At 41.8% G+C, this 15,188-nt stretch overlaps 1 protein-coding gene across 2 annotated transcripts in view; it reads right to left on the reverse strand.

Annotated features, from left to right (window-relative positions):
* Positions 1 to 15,188, reverse strand: part of PCDH15 (protocadherin related 15) — a 2,278,876-nt gene that overhangs the window by 619,075 nt on the left and 1,644,613 nt on the right. For both annotated transcript variants that reach the window (XM_063961739.1, XM_063961738.1), the window contains exon 20: positions 10,731 to 11,039. In XM_063961739.1, coding sequence (XP_063817809.1) covers positions 10,731 to 11,039 — 309 coding nt within the window. The remainder of the gene's footprint in view (positions 1 to 10,730; positions 11,040 to 15,188) is intronic.

Here is a 15,188-nt window from a genome sequence, read left to right on the forward strand (position 1 = left end):
AGGCATTTTTAAAGTTATTTCTCTGAGGATATATAAACTTGAGTTTGGCAAATAAAGCACACATTTTATTTAATGCAGCTGTCATAATGTGCCCTTATTGTATTACACTTTCAGCAAGTTACTGCATCTCCATTTGCTTAATTTTATATGATTTTAATTATGTCAAATAATTACTGCAATGATTACTTGTTGTTTTACCAATTATAAAATCCGAGTTTATGAATAAGGAGCACAAGAGTATTTCTAATTTAGCAAAGTACATATTATTATTATGTTCATTTATCTTAAATAAACCTGTGTATGCACTACTGTGTACTTCTGGAGAAAAAGGAACGAAAGACTGCATAGGATAGAGTGAATATAAGCACCCTGTTTGTTTATGTAACTAAGCTAGATAGATCTGGTTTTTGTGTTGATATTAGTTGATAGGTCATTGAAGTTTGTCAATCAAATAAGTTATCCAATGAGAAGGGTTTAGGTAGGCGGGTTATATTAGTTTATTTAAGTGAGGGCTGAGGTAATCTGATTCCTCTTGCCATTTTTGTGATCCCAGGACTGGTAATGTAACTGGTATCACTCTGCAGTGTTATCAATATTATTTAGGTTGTAATTATAGCTTAGGTTGTTATTATAGCTTAAGTTTTTGTTAATCATCTTTAAATTAGTTATTATTGTGGTTTAGCTGTTTTTTATATAGTTAATTTCATAAGTGTTTAATTTAGTCAAGGCTGTTCATTTTATTGTCCTGTACTGAGGTAACTTTGTTAGCTTCTATTTACTTAGTATACCTCGCCCCCGCCGCAGTGCGCCCCCTCCCGGCTGGCTGGTTGAGGTATCTAAGCCTCTCACTGCAGCCGCTGCCTCTCCGGCGCTGAGAGGAGCACGGCATTACGCTGTGAGGGGAGCCAGGTGGGCAGTCCCCAGCGCCCGCGCTGCTCGGCCAGAGGCAGCGGTGAGCACTCACCCGCCTCTCTCTCCCTCTGTGCTGCGGGCCTGGCTGTCAGGCATGACGGCCAGCCCCACGAGCACACACCCCGGCCTCCATTAATAGCAAGCAGCGGGTTAGGTGCATCGGCCCCTGCTGCTAAAAGCCCCGCCCCCGTCGCCATGTCAAATAACATGGTGGCCATTAGCCCTCCTCCCACAGCTTCAGGAGCTGGGGGGGGGGGGAGCATGGCTGCAGGGGGCATCATTATTTATCCAGCAGGGCTCCAGGGGAGAGGCAGTATATTAGCCTCTCCCATATCAGGAGCACAGAATGTTAGGCAGGAAAATATAATAAGGGAGAATTTCAATTCTCCAGGGCCTGCAGTGGCAGGCTCAGATTTGGCAAGGGGATTGCTTAGAATTCCCCCCCCTCCCCCTCCTTCCTCTCAATTACAAATGCAGGTGGGTGGGGGGTTTTCAGCCCCCGCAGGTTTCATGGTCCCCATATTTCAAGGGGCTCCACAGAATATAATGCATCTGCATGTGGCAGGGCAGCAGCATATGTTTAATACTCAAATGCCTCATTTAAGTCAGTTTTACCAACCCTGTGCCGTACTTCAAGTTGTGCAATTTCCCCCCTCCCCCCCCCCCCGGCAGGCAGGCAATCAATATGCACATTGGTTGCAGCCTGCACCTAATCAATTCATGAGCGCTCATCAGATAGGTTTGCCGACCCTGCCCCAAGTTCCTCCACCGGCCGGACCCCCATCACCACGGCAGTTGGAGGTGAATACTGCACGTGCGCAATCTCAAGTACGAGCGGCGTCGGTAGTGACCGGCTGGTCAGAAGGGGCCGGTCAAGCAGGAAGTAATGCTGTTTTATTGAGTCCGCAGGTTTTAGCATCTCATACAGCTTCATTGGACACATCAGCAGCAGGCAAGATTCCACTGGACGCAGGAGACGCGGACGCGGGTCCTTCTACTTCTGGAACTGGTGAGAAAAATTCAAAAGTTCAGCTTAGCGCGAATTTATCTCATTCCAACGAATCATCTGATACGTCTAGTTCACTGGAGAATCCGCGCAAATTTATGCGGACATTCATTCAGCATCTTAGAGGGAAGCGTAAAAGTTCAAAGGGAGGGTGTAGCATAGCGAGCAGCTCGGCTCCTGATGCAACAGGTGATAGCGTACATTGCGCGAATATGGCAATTCTAAGAGGAGTTAGGTCTAAGGTTAGGGAAAGAATAAAGAAAGGCCGATTTGTAGATATGTTTGCGATTACGCATGACGCTAAAAAAGCGTTGGGCACAGCAAAGGCTGGGGGGGCGGCTGCTGAAGAAGCTAGAAGGCATTATCCTAACTGGCTTGCGGGGATTTATATATTTGGGCTTGCTATATGGAGTCTCGTCCATCAGAAATCATGAATATTCTGAAGTATTTTCACCTGGTACATAATATGTATCTTACGGCGAGGCAAAATGTTTGGAGGCAGTATGATGAGTTATTTAGGAAAAAGCAGGATGGCCAAAAGATTTTAAGTTTGGGGTTTAAGGATGTGGAGGTATGGTTAGAAGTGACTCAAAGCAATAGGCTTCATATGGAACAGACGGGTAGAAGGCAGCCCTTTCAGGTCAGACCAGGTTTTAACACGGCAGGAGGAGGAAAATGTTACGCGTTTAATAACGCACAATTTAATAGGGGAACATTGTGTCGATATAGGCACGTCTGTATGCTGTGTGGAGGAACTCACCCAGCAAAGGACTGCAACAGACCCGCAGTTCAGTCATCGGGTAGGGGTGAGCAGAGAACCGTTCCTAGATAAAGCGGAGTCACCAGTGAATTTAGAAGTTTTAGAACGATGGTTAGGCCGCTATCCTCTTAGGGAGGAGGCAGCATTTTTATTGCAAGGTTTTAAATTCAGTTTCAATCTGCCTGTAGTTAGGCCAGTTATAGTTTTGGCCAGAGAAACCTAAAGTCAGCTACAGATTTTCCAGGGATAGTAAGAATGAAGATTGCAGCTGAAATTGTTTTAGGGCGTATGTGTGGCCCTTTTGAAAGTCCACCTCTAGCTGAATTTTGCGTTTCTCCATTGGGGGTAGTTCCAAAGAAAGAGCCAAGAAGATGTAGGAAAATTGAGTACCTTTCCTACCCGGAAGGGGGCTCAATAAACGAGGCTCTTGAACCCTCTTTGTATAGCGTAAAATATCAGTCTTTTTGAAGCAGCTGTGGCTATGGTTAAAGGTTTTAGTTCGGGAGCGTTGTTAGCAAAAGTGGGTATAGATTCAGCCTTTAGACTGTTACCGCTGCACCCTGATTCGTTTAAGTTTATGGGTTTCAAGATGGATGGTCAATTTTATGTAGGTAGGTGTTGCCTATGGGCTGTTCAGTTTCGTGTTCTTATTTTGAAGGTTTTAGTTCATTTCTACAGTGGTGTGTGCGGGCAGGCACCGGTCAGTTGGGAGTCACCCATTATTTGGATGACTTCTTGTTGGCAGGTCCTGCGGGTAGCTCAGTGCACCAGGAATTATTTTTTTTAGTTCAAGCGCTTTTTTCGGTTATGGGTGTACCGATAGCTAAAGATAAAACAGAGGGGCCTGTGACCTGTTTATCTTATCTGGGCATAGAAATTGATACTGAGGCAGGCCTTTGTAGATTGCCAGCGGAGAAAGTGAATAATTTAAAGATCTTGTTCGAAAATTTTATTGCAGTAACATTTTTGAGTGAGTTCAATGGTGTACGCATTTGGTTGCATGAAGAAATGAGTAATCGTGAGCTGCAGTTTTTCACAGATGCATCAGAGTCGTTAGGTTTCGGTGCTTATTTTGAAGGGGAATGGTGCGCCGAAGTTTGGCCTGAGGAATGGCGCACAAGGAAGTTTACTGACAGTATGCTTTTGCTTGAGCTTTTTCCAATAATTGTCGCAATTGAGATATGGGGTTTTAGGCTTAGAAATCAGAGGATTTTATTCTGGTGTGATAATTTAAGGGTGGTTCAAGCGATTAATATTCAAAAATCTTCGTGTTCACACGCTTTGAGGTTGCTACGGCATTTGACCGTCAGTTTTTACAGTTGAATATAGATTTGAATGCTAGGCATGTCCCTGGGGTTGAGAACGGGATAGCGGATGCTTTATCTCGTTTTCAATGGGATAGATTTAGAGCATTAGCCCCAGCAGCAAAAATGGAAGGTTTATCATGTCCTGAATTTGTATGGCAGATCATCAAACCGGCATGAAAGCTTTAGCATTGAAGGCGTTGGCCCCGGGAACTTTGAGATCGTATTCTGCAGCTTGGGAGGATTGGCAGGCGTATTTGAATTCTGGAGGTAGGGGTAAGAGTATCCACGATGCTATATTAGAATTTGTATGGTTATGGCATGAGAGGGGTCGTTATAAAGCAGCGATGTTGGGTGCTTTAGCAGGAATTTCATATTTTTTGCGTTTGGAAGGGTTGTCAGACCCAACTTTTATTTTATCAAAGGCTTTGAGGGGTTAAGCTAAGGAGCAAGCAGGTGTAAGTGGTGCACGTAGACCAATCGACATTGAGTTATTGAAAGAGTTAATTATCGCGGTTTCTGGTATTGCATTAGGGGAATTTGAGGTTGCCCTCTTTTAGTTTAGCATTTGCTATAGCTTTTTTCGGCGCTGTTAGATTAGGTGAGATAGCGGCAAAAAGCAAAAGTTCAGTGGATTCAGGCATGTTGTTAAATAATGTAGTGTTGAAGGATAATAAGCTGCTTATTAAAATACACCATTCCAAAACGGATCAACTAGGGAGAGGTAAATGGATCTATTTTCCTATGCATAAGGAGCCGAGCATTTGCCCAGTAAGATTAGCAGAGGCTTATGGTCAGTTTCGTCCAAAAGGGGGGAGCAATGGTTGGGTCATAAGGATCTTAATCCTTTATCCAAATTTCAATGCACAAGTGTCTTCAATATGTGTTTGATAGCGTTGGACCTTCCGCTGGAGAGTTATGGGACCCATTCTTTTAGGATAGGTGCAGCAACTTGCGCAGCATCGACAGGTTCTTCCAGCGAGGATATTAAAAGGTTAGGGCGCTGGAAGTCGGATGTTTATAAGGGATATATTAGGAGTGATAAGTTGCATTAGTGGTAGGCGTCCTGCGAGTTTGTTGTTTCGGAATCCCAGGGCCATAAGCCACCCGCCGTTAAAGGGGGATTGGAGTTCTTTTCACCTTTTTCCTCACAACATTTTTGAGGTTTGGTGTTGTTCACCTCCATCTGGGTCGCCTAAACAACTAAGTTTTTATCCTTCCCTGTTTCTCTTTAGCAGTTTCGTTAAAGATTATAGTAATATTGAATAAAATGTTCTTTGTTTTGTTGTTTTTTCTACAGGTTTTTTGTTTGACATTATCAAGCCGGGTGTGGATTGTGTGTTACTCATATATTTATTGGGCCAGTAGGCACAGGATGTCCAAGTTGTTCCCTTTTGAAGTGAGGTGGATAGGTTTAAGGGGAATGAGATGGAACAACCTATTAAGTGTGCTCTGGAACTTCAAAGAAAAATGGGGTGCCCCTGATTGTTTGGTGATACATTTAGGTGGCAATGATCTGGGTACATTTAGAGGTATAGAACTTATTAACGCCATAAAAAAGGATTTTCAGATAATCACAGAGCATTGGCCTTTGGTTAAGGTGGTATGGTCAGAAGTGGTACCGTGTAGATTTTGGAGGGGCACCCAAGGGGGAGCGGCTTTAGATAAAGTAAGAAGGAAACTCAGTGCCCAACCTCCAGATATGTCATTAGTTTAGGTGGAAAAGTTGTTAAACACCCAGATTTGCATTACGAGTAGGAATATTTATATAGGTTGGATGGAGTGCATTTATCTGAGAGTGGTTTGGAGTTACTTGTCACAGCCTTATTGAGGTGTTGAAAGGAGGTTTGAGGTTTTAGGTTGTGGTGGTGGTTTTCGTAGTCTAGAGCCTCCGAATTTGGCGGAAAGCAGTGCTATTCGGCGGCTTAATTTAGCGCAGCAGAGCTTGGCTAGCATTTCCCCTTTGAGAAAAGGCGAGTCGGTCACTACCTCAGGGGAGGACCAGGTCACCATCTTATGGAGGGACCAGCACTGTGCTAATTAAGGGGAGATGGTTCTACCCAGGACGGATTGCGCAAGGGACGGAAACTCCGCCCCATTTGTTTAAAAATTAAAGTTTTAAGCCATGGCCGAGTTGACACTGCTTTTTCGCCACCGGTGAATAATATTTTCAATTCTGATTAGAATTTAATAAATCTGGCTGTGACCTCCATTTTTTCCAATTTATACAGTTGTCTGTGTCATTATTTCTAGGTTTATTGGTTCTAGTTTGTGTAATAAATAAAACATATGGGTGACTTAAAAGGAACGAAAGACTGCATTGGATAGAGTGAATATAAGCACCCTGTTTGTTTATGTAACTAAGCTAGATAGATCTGGTTTTTGTGTTAATATTAGTTGATAGGTCATTGAAGTTTGTCAATCAAATAAGTTATCCAATGAGAAGGGTTTAGGTAGGCGGGTTATATTAGTTTATTTAAGTGAGGGCTGAGGTAATCTGATTCCTCTTGCCATTTTTGTGATCCCACCCACCCACCTGGCAATTTTAACTTCGGTATAAAAATTAAAAGTTTTGGTTTTCTTTTTTGAAACTTTACGTTGGAATAATGAGTTATTATTATTCCAGCAAGTGCGAGGCGCAGCGGGCGGAAAGCAATGCTATTCGGCGGCTTAATTTAGCGCAGCAGAGCTTGGCTAGCATTTCTCCTTTGAGAAAAGGCGAGTCGGTCACTACCTCAGGGGAGGACCAGGTCACCATCTTATGGAGGGACCAGCACTGTGCTAATTAAGGGAGATGGTTCTACCCAGGACGGATTGCGCAAGGGGCGGAAACTCCGCCCCATTTGTTTAAAAATTAAAGTTTTAAGCAATGGCCGAGTTGACACTGCTTTTTCGCCACCGGTGAATAATATTTTCAATTCTGATTAGAATTTAATAAATCTGGCTGTGACCTCCATTTTTTCCAATTTATACAGTTGTCTGTGTCATTATTTCTAGGTTTATTGGTTCTAGTTTGTGTAATAAATAAAACATATGGGTGACTTAAGAAACCAGATATACATACTTCAACAAAGCCCTCTGACATAAATTGAATAAAGAAAATCATTAAATAAAATAATGATGTATTATAATATACTAGTGCTCATTGTATAGTGTGTTAAATTGTACAGGTTGTTTAGGCAGGAAGGTCCTTAGATTATGGATTCCTAACTAGGCACTAAGCGGTCTATTTATGAAGCAGTGAAAAGAGTGAAGTGAGTCAGTGGAGAAGTTGTCCATGGCAACCAATAAGTGTTGAGGTAACATTTATAAAGTGCATTCTATAAAATGATACGTAGCAGCTGGTTGATTGGCATTGACAACTTCTCCACTGAGTCACTTCTCCACACTTTTCACTGCTTCATGAGTAGACCCAAAAGTAACAAAAATACAACTTATATATAATTTCAAGCAGGGACAATATGTAGTAGGTAAACAGGTGTACATTTACAGTACAGCAGTGGTTCTCAAACTATGGGGCAGATGTATTAAGCCTGGAGAAGTAATGATGAAGTGATAAGTGGAAGGTGATAATGCACCAGCCAGTCAGCACCTAACTGTCATTTTTAAAACCCGTAATTATTGGATATTGCATTATCACCTTACATTGGGGGTCATTCTGACCCGATCGCACGCTGCAGTTTCTCGCAGCAGTGCGATCGGGTCAGTACTGCGCATGCACCGGAGTGCGCTGGCTCATGCCAGACGGCCGAAGGCCGTCATTGCCTAGCGTTCACCTCTGCCTGATTGACAGGCAGAGGCGGTCACTGGGCAGGAGGGACCATTGGGGGGGCGGACCGCGGCGGCTGCGTGGCGTCACTTGCAGCCTCTGCGACCCGGGCAGTGAATAGGTTCTCCCAGCCAGTGCAGCTCCTGCAAAAGCTGTGCGATGCTTGTGCACTTCTGCGGGGGGGGGGATGGGTGGGTGGCACTGACATGCGGGGTGCCTGATCGTAGCTGTGCTAAATTTAGCACAGCTATGATCAACTCAGAATGACCCCCATTATCACTGCTTTATCACTACTCCAGGCTTAATACATCTACTCCTGTGTGCCCAGGCATCCACAGATGTTGCGGGACTCTTGCAGGGGTAGCTCGAGCTAGTGGTCCAGGACCAAATCAAATTATTCATGGTCAAAGTGATAGGCCTAACCAGTGTTAGAGGCTATCAATCATGAAGAAATGTGGGCAATCAGAAGCATAACTGTACATCACCACATAATTGATCCAATGGATGACAGGTAGGCACAATTTACTGTTTTTTTTTTTTTTTTTTTTACAAATGTATCAATAAAAAACTTTTATCCTTGGGGTGCCGTGAAAGATATACTGATGCTCTAGGGTGCCATGAGCCAAGAAAGTTTGGGAACCACTGCAATACAGCAACCATGTATCTGGCACTGTGGGGCATATGTATAACTGGCACTGTGGGGCATATCTGGCACTGTGGGACATATGTCTAACTGGCACTGTGGGGCATATCTGCACTGTGGGGCATATGTATATCTGGCACTGTGGGGCCTATGTGTATCTGGCACTGGGGGCATACAGATGGAGCCTCCCTTATCTTTGCCAGCCCGATCGCAGGCATGCACTCCTGTCATGACTAGGCGATATGTCTGCCTAGTCACATTGGGAGTGCACAGAGCTGATTCCCATTGTAAGCGTCTCTGTCTGGGCACGTGCACCCGCCCGGATGGAGACGCTCTTCATTCAAGAGAATGGGGCACGTCCCCATCCGGGAGTGTGCACCCGTCCAGACAGAGATGCTCACAGCATCCAGGCGCACCCAGGTGGGCGTGCCTTGTTACAGATGGAGCCATGACTAGCATGTATGTACTGTATATCTGGCACTGGGAGCATATGTGTATCTGGCACTGGGGGCATATGTTTATCTGGCACTATGGGGCATATGTGTATCTGGCACTGTGGGGAATATGTGTATTTGTTATTAGGGCATATGTATATCTGGCACTGGGGCATATGTGTATTTGGCACTGTGAGGTATATGTGTATTTGTCACTGTGGGAGTATATCTGGCACTGTAGGAGCATATCTGGCACTGTGGTTGCATATCTGGCACTGTGGGGGCATATGTGTATCTGACACTCTGGGGCATATCTGGCACTGTAGGGGCATATGTGTATCTGGCACTACTGGGGTCATATGTGTATCTTGCCCCCATATGCGTATCACGCCCCCGTTATCATTGGCCACGCCCCATGTGGCATGTGGCCACACAAATGTTTGGGCACACGTGCGCACACAGTGGCACTAAGAATTTTTTTAGACTTGCACCGCTGATTATATCATCCATGCTGATCTGTTGCACCTCTAAATGTTTTTACATATTACACTGGAGATTGACAGCTTACTGTAAATGGTTTTGAGGTCGATAATATATGCGTGTGAACAAATTTGAAGTGCATATCTGTATTCTGGACCTTATTAAGCTTCAGTTGCAAACAGGAAAATTGAAAAAAGAGCAATTATCGGATGACTGTGCATGCGTTGCGACAGCATCTAGCTTGCGTGAAGGCCAAAATGCATTTGTAATACAATCACAGGCCGTAATTGTCAATGGCACTTAATTTTGCCGTATGCATCACAATTACGCAAAAGTATAAGCAAATTTGTAAATGCATCAGTGGGCATCTATTACCTTTGTGGGCGGCTCTTCACATGCATTTTTTTTAGCAGAAGCAGTTCTGAGAAAATCACTATTTCTGTCTCAATAATGATTCAAGCTACATAAAGGCCCTCCATGCACAACACTGCTCTGAATAGAACTTATTTCTTTTAGTGATTGTGGTCCTGCTGAATGCATAATTAAGCCTGACTTTCACCTGGTTTTAATCAGCCACAGAACCTGTGTAATTCATGAGTACTGTATCCTGATTTAAAGAGATGTTATGGTCAGAGGCGTCACTCACCCCTTATGTACCCGGTGTGGCAGCGGGTGCGAAGGGGGCATGGCTTCGTGGGAGGGGCATGGCTAAGTGGACCGACCCACATTTTCATCACTCCGGGGGTCTGAGAGTTGCAGCCTGCCCCCAGAGACTAGCATGTCTGCAGTGCCAGCTCCTACATGGTAACAGAAGCCGGGTTGCTGCATGTAATGTTTCAGTGCAGCACCCGGCTCCTGTCACTGAGCAGGAGCCGGCACTTTGGTGTAACTCCTCGGCGGACGGCACCTGGGTGCGGGTCGCATTCCCAGCACCCACCTTGTGATGCCACTGTTTTAGGTAAGCCTAGTAATAAGTTCATATGAAAAACCTAGCTATGCAAGAGGCAGTTGGTGTATTAGTGGCAGACACCCCTGATGTTGCCTCATTCAATCTACACAAGCATACTCTAGGGTTATATGACCCATAGGTGTCATATAATTATTTAGGATATGGTTCCAGAAGCATTGCCCTTGTAAAACTGTTCCAGGGTTGATATGGCATTTGGGGAATGGATCACATTGGCTTAAATTGAGTAAGTCTAGAGGTTATGGAGGTTTGGTTATGGTGCAGAGAAAGCTTGCACTGGCCCTGCCTGTGCGACATCTTACCACAATCCCAATGAAGCCAGGCTTCCCCTGTACCTAGTCCACACCCCTAGCTCTGTACTGAAACCACATACACTAAGATAAATATGAAGCATAAAATGAGTCTCAAGTAATGAAATGAAACAAACCTTGTCTATGAAAGGCAGAAACACTCACCTGTACTTGTAAAAAGACTGTACCGGGCACCATGTTCTCTGGTACGGAGACAACATATGAGGAATTTGTAAATACAGGGCTATTGTCATCAATATCAATAACTTTAATAACCAGTGTTATTGTAGAACGACGAGGGTCCGTTTGCGCACCATCTGTTGCTTCGACAATGAGTTCATAATAGTCTCTTATTTCCCTGTCCAACTTTACAGATGTATAAATACTACCATTGGATGTGATCCGGAAAATGTTATTGAGGTTTGCCAGGCTGTAACGGACTTGACCATTGACTCCAGCATCAGGATCAGTTGCCTAAATGTGCAAAGAAAAAATAAGGTTATTAATGAAGTTTAATTAGATCCAGTAAAGGTCAGTTGTGGAGTTATTTAATTACCACATATTAATCCAGATAAAAAGCAATCTACAGTAAAGTTTTAGAGACACATGCGATGTAAACATAAATATTTGTCAAACAACTATTTGGACACATTTAGGCTTGGGGCTCTAAGTAGGTCTCCCAGTAATGTTAATGGCTTGTCCAAATTTGTGCTCCATTGATTTAACAATATTTGACAATGTTATAACAGCCTAATGGGTTTGTAACTTATTATGACATGAATTCAGGAACAAATTCATGCTGTCCAGATACTCATCGACAGCTTCATGCTGGTACAATGTCACAAAGGACTACATAGAGCACTGCCAATAAATAGCAATATCTGCTAATTACAATGGCTTAACAGGATCACCTGTTCCCCTCAAAAAACACATTTATAGCTCAATCGAGTCTATAATTGACACATTTTAATATGCATAACAAATTTAATTCCTTTAAATGTCATGCATAACTCACTATATTACTTATTTCTATGTCATAGGCCAGACTTACTGATAACTAACATAACTCATATTACGAATAAAAATTTGTAATCTACACACTAATATTTTCATCACTGCTCACTACTGGCCTGATGCCAAATTACAGCACTAGAATGTCCTTGTCACAGTGTGAAGGTACACTCATATTTTCGCCAGCGCTTAGAATGCTTTACAACTGTATATTGTTGGCTGAGCTGTAATTTGTTGCCAATCTTTTCATCTAGTCTCAGGGCTGTTAACAAATTTGTAGATTGTATAAGCGTGACAAAATAATTGAAAAACAATGCCAATAGTTTAATTGCCTAGCTATCACACAGTAATTGGTACAAACATAGTGGAACAGTAAAAAGAAAATTGTATTATTCCTTTCTATTTAAAAAAAATGAGCATTCTTCTTTCTTTTCTCAGTTTAAGTTACATTTTAAAAGGTGTTGTGTTTAAAAAGAATATATGTATTTATTGTGTTGCATAAAATGTAATAATATGCTAACTGCAAGATATTACATGTATAGTGTAAAGTACTTAATACGTATATTTTATTTACAGTAGTTGTAACTTCCTTCCTATTTATAATGCTGATTTATGCAAAGTATATTCATGCCTAAAATACAGTACATCATAGACATCTATATAATCTATGGGTGGGGGGAATCAATTAGCAATATTGACATGGTGTGCCATTCCAGAACTGCACATCGCATCCTGCCATCATTGTAAGCTTTCCCTTAGAGCTCACAGAGGTACAAGGCGAAAACCTGTGATGTCCACACTACCATTGCCTACTCCTGATATACCCTCCAAGTCAAGCTATACAGCTGTACTCAGATGTGTCCTCCCTCATCATTCCTGCAGTCACGTTAAACAGTTCTTCTAGTTGTGTCTAGTCGTGAGCGCGTTTTCTGACACCAAGCTACTTTTCGTGCATTTTCCCCTAAAATGTCTCTTTTTTGCATCATTATTAAATAAGACGCACACGCAAACTTTGCTGTTTAAAATGATATGCTATATTCTGTGTGCAACTGTAGCTGTATCTGCATACAAAATGCTACATTAGTGTTTTCCTGACCCTGGATGAGTTGCTCTTATGCGCCCTGTGTGTTGTGCCTCATTACATACGGAGGTTAGATGAGGAAGGACACATCTGTATGCTTGGTCCCGGGCAACCTTTCTACAAAGTGTCAGGCTGGGACATGAAGGGCCCATCGGGGAATGCAGTGGTAGGGGCCCATGCTTAAGGTTTTTTTCCAGTTACCAAGGGGTGAGTAACAATGTCTAATTTAAGTGCACACTCTGAAACCTGAAAATAGAGGAAAGGGTGGGGCCCATTGGGCATGTCCTCTGTACCCCTGTAGGTCAGTCTGACCCTGTACCTACTGAATATATAGTAGAAAAACAATGAGTGCAGTCTGACCTTTAGCACATAAAGAACAAGCTTATCATATAACGTGTGTTTAATTAATGCTTTATATATAGTGCACAAAGCAAACTAAAAATGTAAATCAGAGGACTTGATGACAAGTCCTTTTTAAATAAACATCATATGTAAAATGAACACACAATATAGTACAATTTAATGTTTACTAGAACATAAAAGACACAACTTTCAATGCACTGCCTTTTTATTTGCAAAAGCAATTTGTTTCCTAGGTGCTACAGCAAACATATCATATTATAAGTACAAAGAAGTCAAACATTCTGCACCAAATGGATAAAGTGTCATATAATGAAGAACATAGTTTGCTGTCCCATAGGGATAGAAAAAGAGCAAATGGGAGATACAGTATTGTGTACAGTACTACAACTTTCTTACTGAGCAATATTAGGGATATATGTATCATACATATTCTGGAAAAAAAATCATATTCAAACATGTAATAAGAGCCGTTAAAAGTCTGAAAATTACAGGTCTGTTTTGTGATTAATTATACATCACACTCTGAGGTTTTATATATATATATATATATATATATATATAAAGTTAATAGAGGCACTCTCCAGATCTTTCTAATATGCAAAAAGTATTCTAATTTTCTAATATGCAAAAAATATTCTCATTTATTTTTATATACGTTACATAGTCCACTTGGTCACATGAGATAGTGACTTCATCAAGGGGTGATGAAGTCCGGATAGGACGAAACGCGTTAGTCTTCCCTATTTTTGACCTCCATTAGCACTAAGATAAGTTCCTTATATATTAATTCTTGACATAGCAGTGTCTTTTAATAACTTTTACTGATAACAACTTTTTTAACTTTTTTATTATTTTATATCAGTAAAAGTTAATAAAAGACACTGCTATGCCAAGAATTAATGTATAAGGAACTTATTAACCAGGACTGCCAGGATGCTTGGATCATCATTTCTCAAAGGCACAACTTTGCACATGTTATATAGGAGACAACAATGAGGTTTACATAGGCAATGCTGAAATCAGTATCCTAATTCATGGGGCCAACAGAAAAGAGGAACGGCACAGGTTGTGACAGGTGCAGAGTGCTAGAATGAACACTATATTTTATATATATATATATATATATATACATACAGACACACACACACACACACACACACACACACACACACACACACACAGTGTATATACACACACACACACACACACACACACACACACACAGAGAGTATGTATATATATATATATATATACACACACACCTACACATTTTATTAGATAGATAGATAGATTAGATACTATATATCTGTATATATATCATTTCAAAAATACACTGTGAGCTTGGCATGTGCAATAGAACAATTATCACATTTGCCTAAAGCCAAGTGTTAAAGTAAAGTTTCTTTAAATACTTTAATCTATTCCATTCAGTATTTTAATTACATTGCATGTTTATACTGTAGATCAATGATGCCAATACAACAAATGGCCTTTTGATGGTCTCTCTTTTTATAGGAATAATTAACACCTCCTGCCTTGTGGGCAGCAGCAAATATACACAGAGCACTGAACTATTGGTTGATGATTTGTTTTTAGGTAATTTTATTATACATTATTATACATATGACCCTTCCCCCCACACACACTTTGCACCTGAATCTGGTTTTCAGTTTTTGTCTGGTATAACACCAGACTATGTTCTAACTCTGTAAAATAAAAAGGTAGCACTCTAAGCCATGTAATAAAACTACAAATCCCTAAATCTGTTTGCTCTCTTAAAGCAATAATGTCTCATTAGCGCTACTTTGCTACGGCTTCTTACTACAGTTTCCAAATCTGCATTACAGATTATTCCTGAAGCATTGAATGAACTCACTTCCTCTACAACCGAATGTCAAACTGTCTCTGCCCCTTATAGAGCTTTCCTAGAATTCTTTTATCCCTGCACACACTTTCTAAGCACTGGCAAAGAAGTAATGCACACATCAGTCTGACAATTTGTTTAAATAAGCTTTTTTGTGTGATGGTAGGAATCAAGTCAAGAGCACTGCGAGCGAGCGAGCGAGCCTGCCTCACTTGTTTACACTTATAAATAAAACTGCAAATATTCAGCAGGAAGACGAAATATAAATCTGGGATTATCAGTGAACTGTCAGGAAGTTCCCACT

This window comes from Pseudophryne corroboree, chromosome 3, assembly GCF_028390025.1.
Source record: "Pseudophryne corroboree isolate aPseCor3 chromosome 3, aPseCor3.hap2, whole genome shotgun sequence".
Lineage (NCBI taxonomy): Eukaryota > Metazoa > Chordata > Amphibia > Anura > Myobatrachidae > Pseudophryne > Pseudophryne corroboree.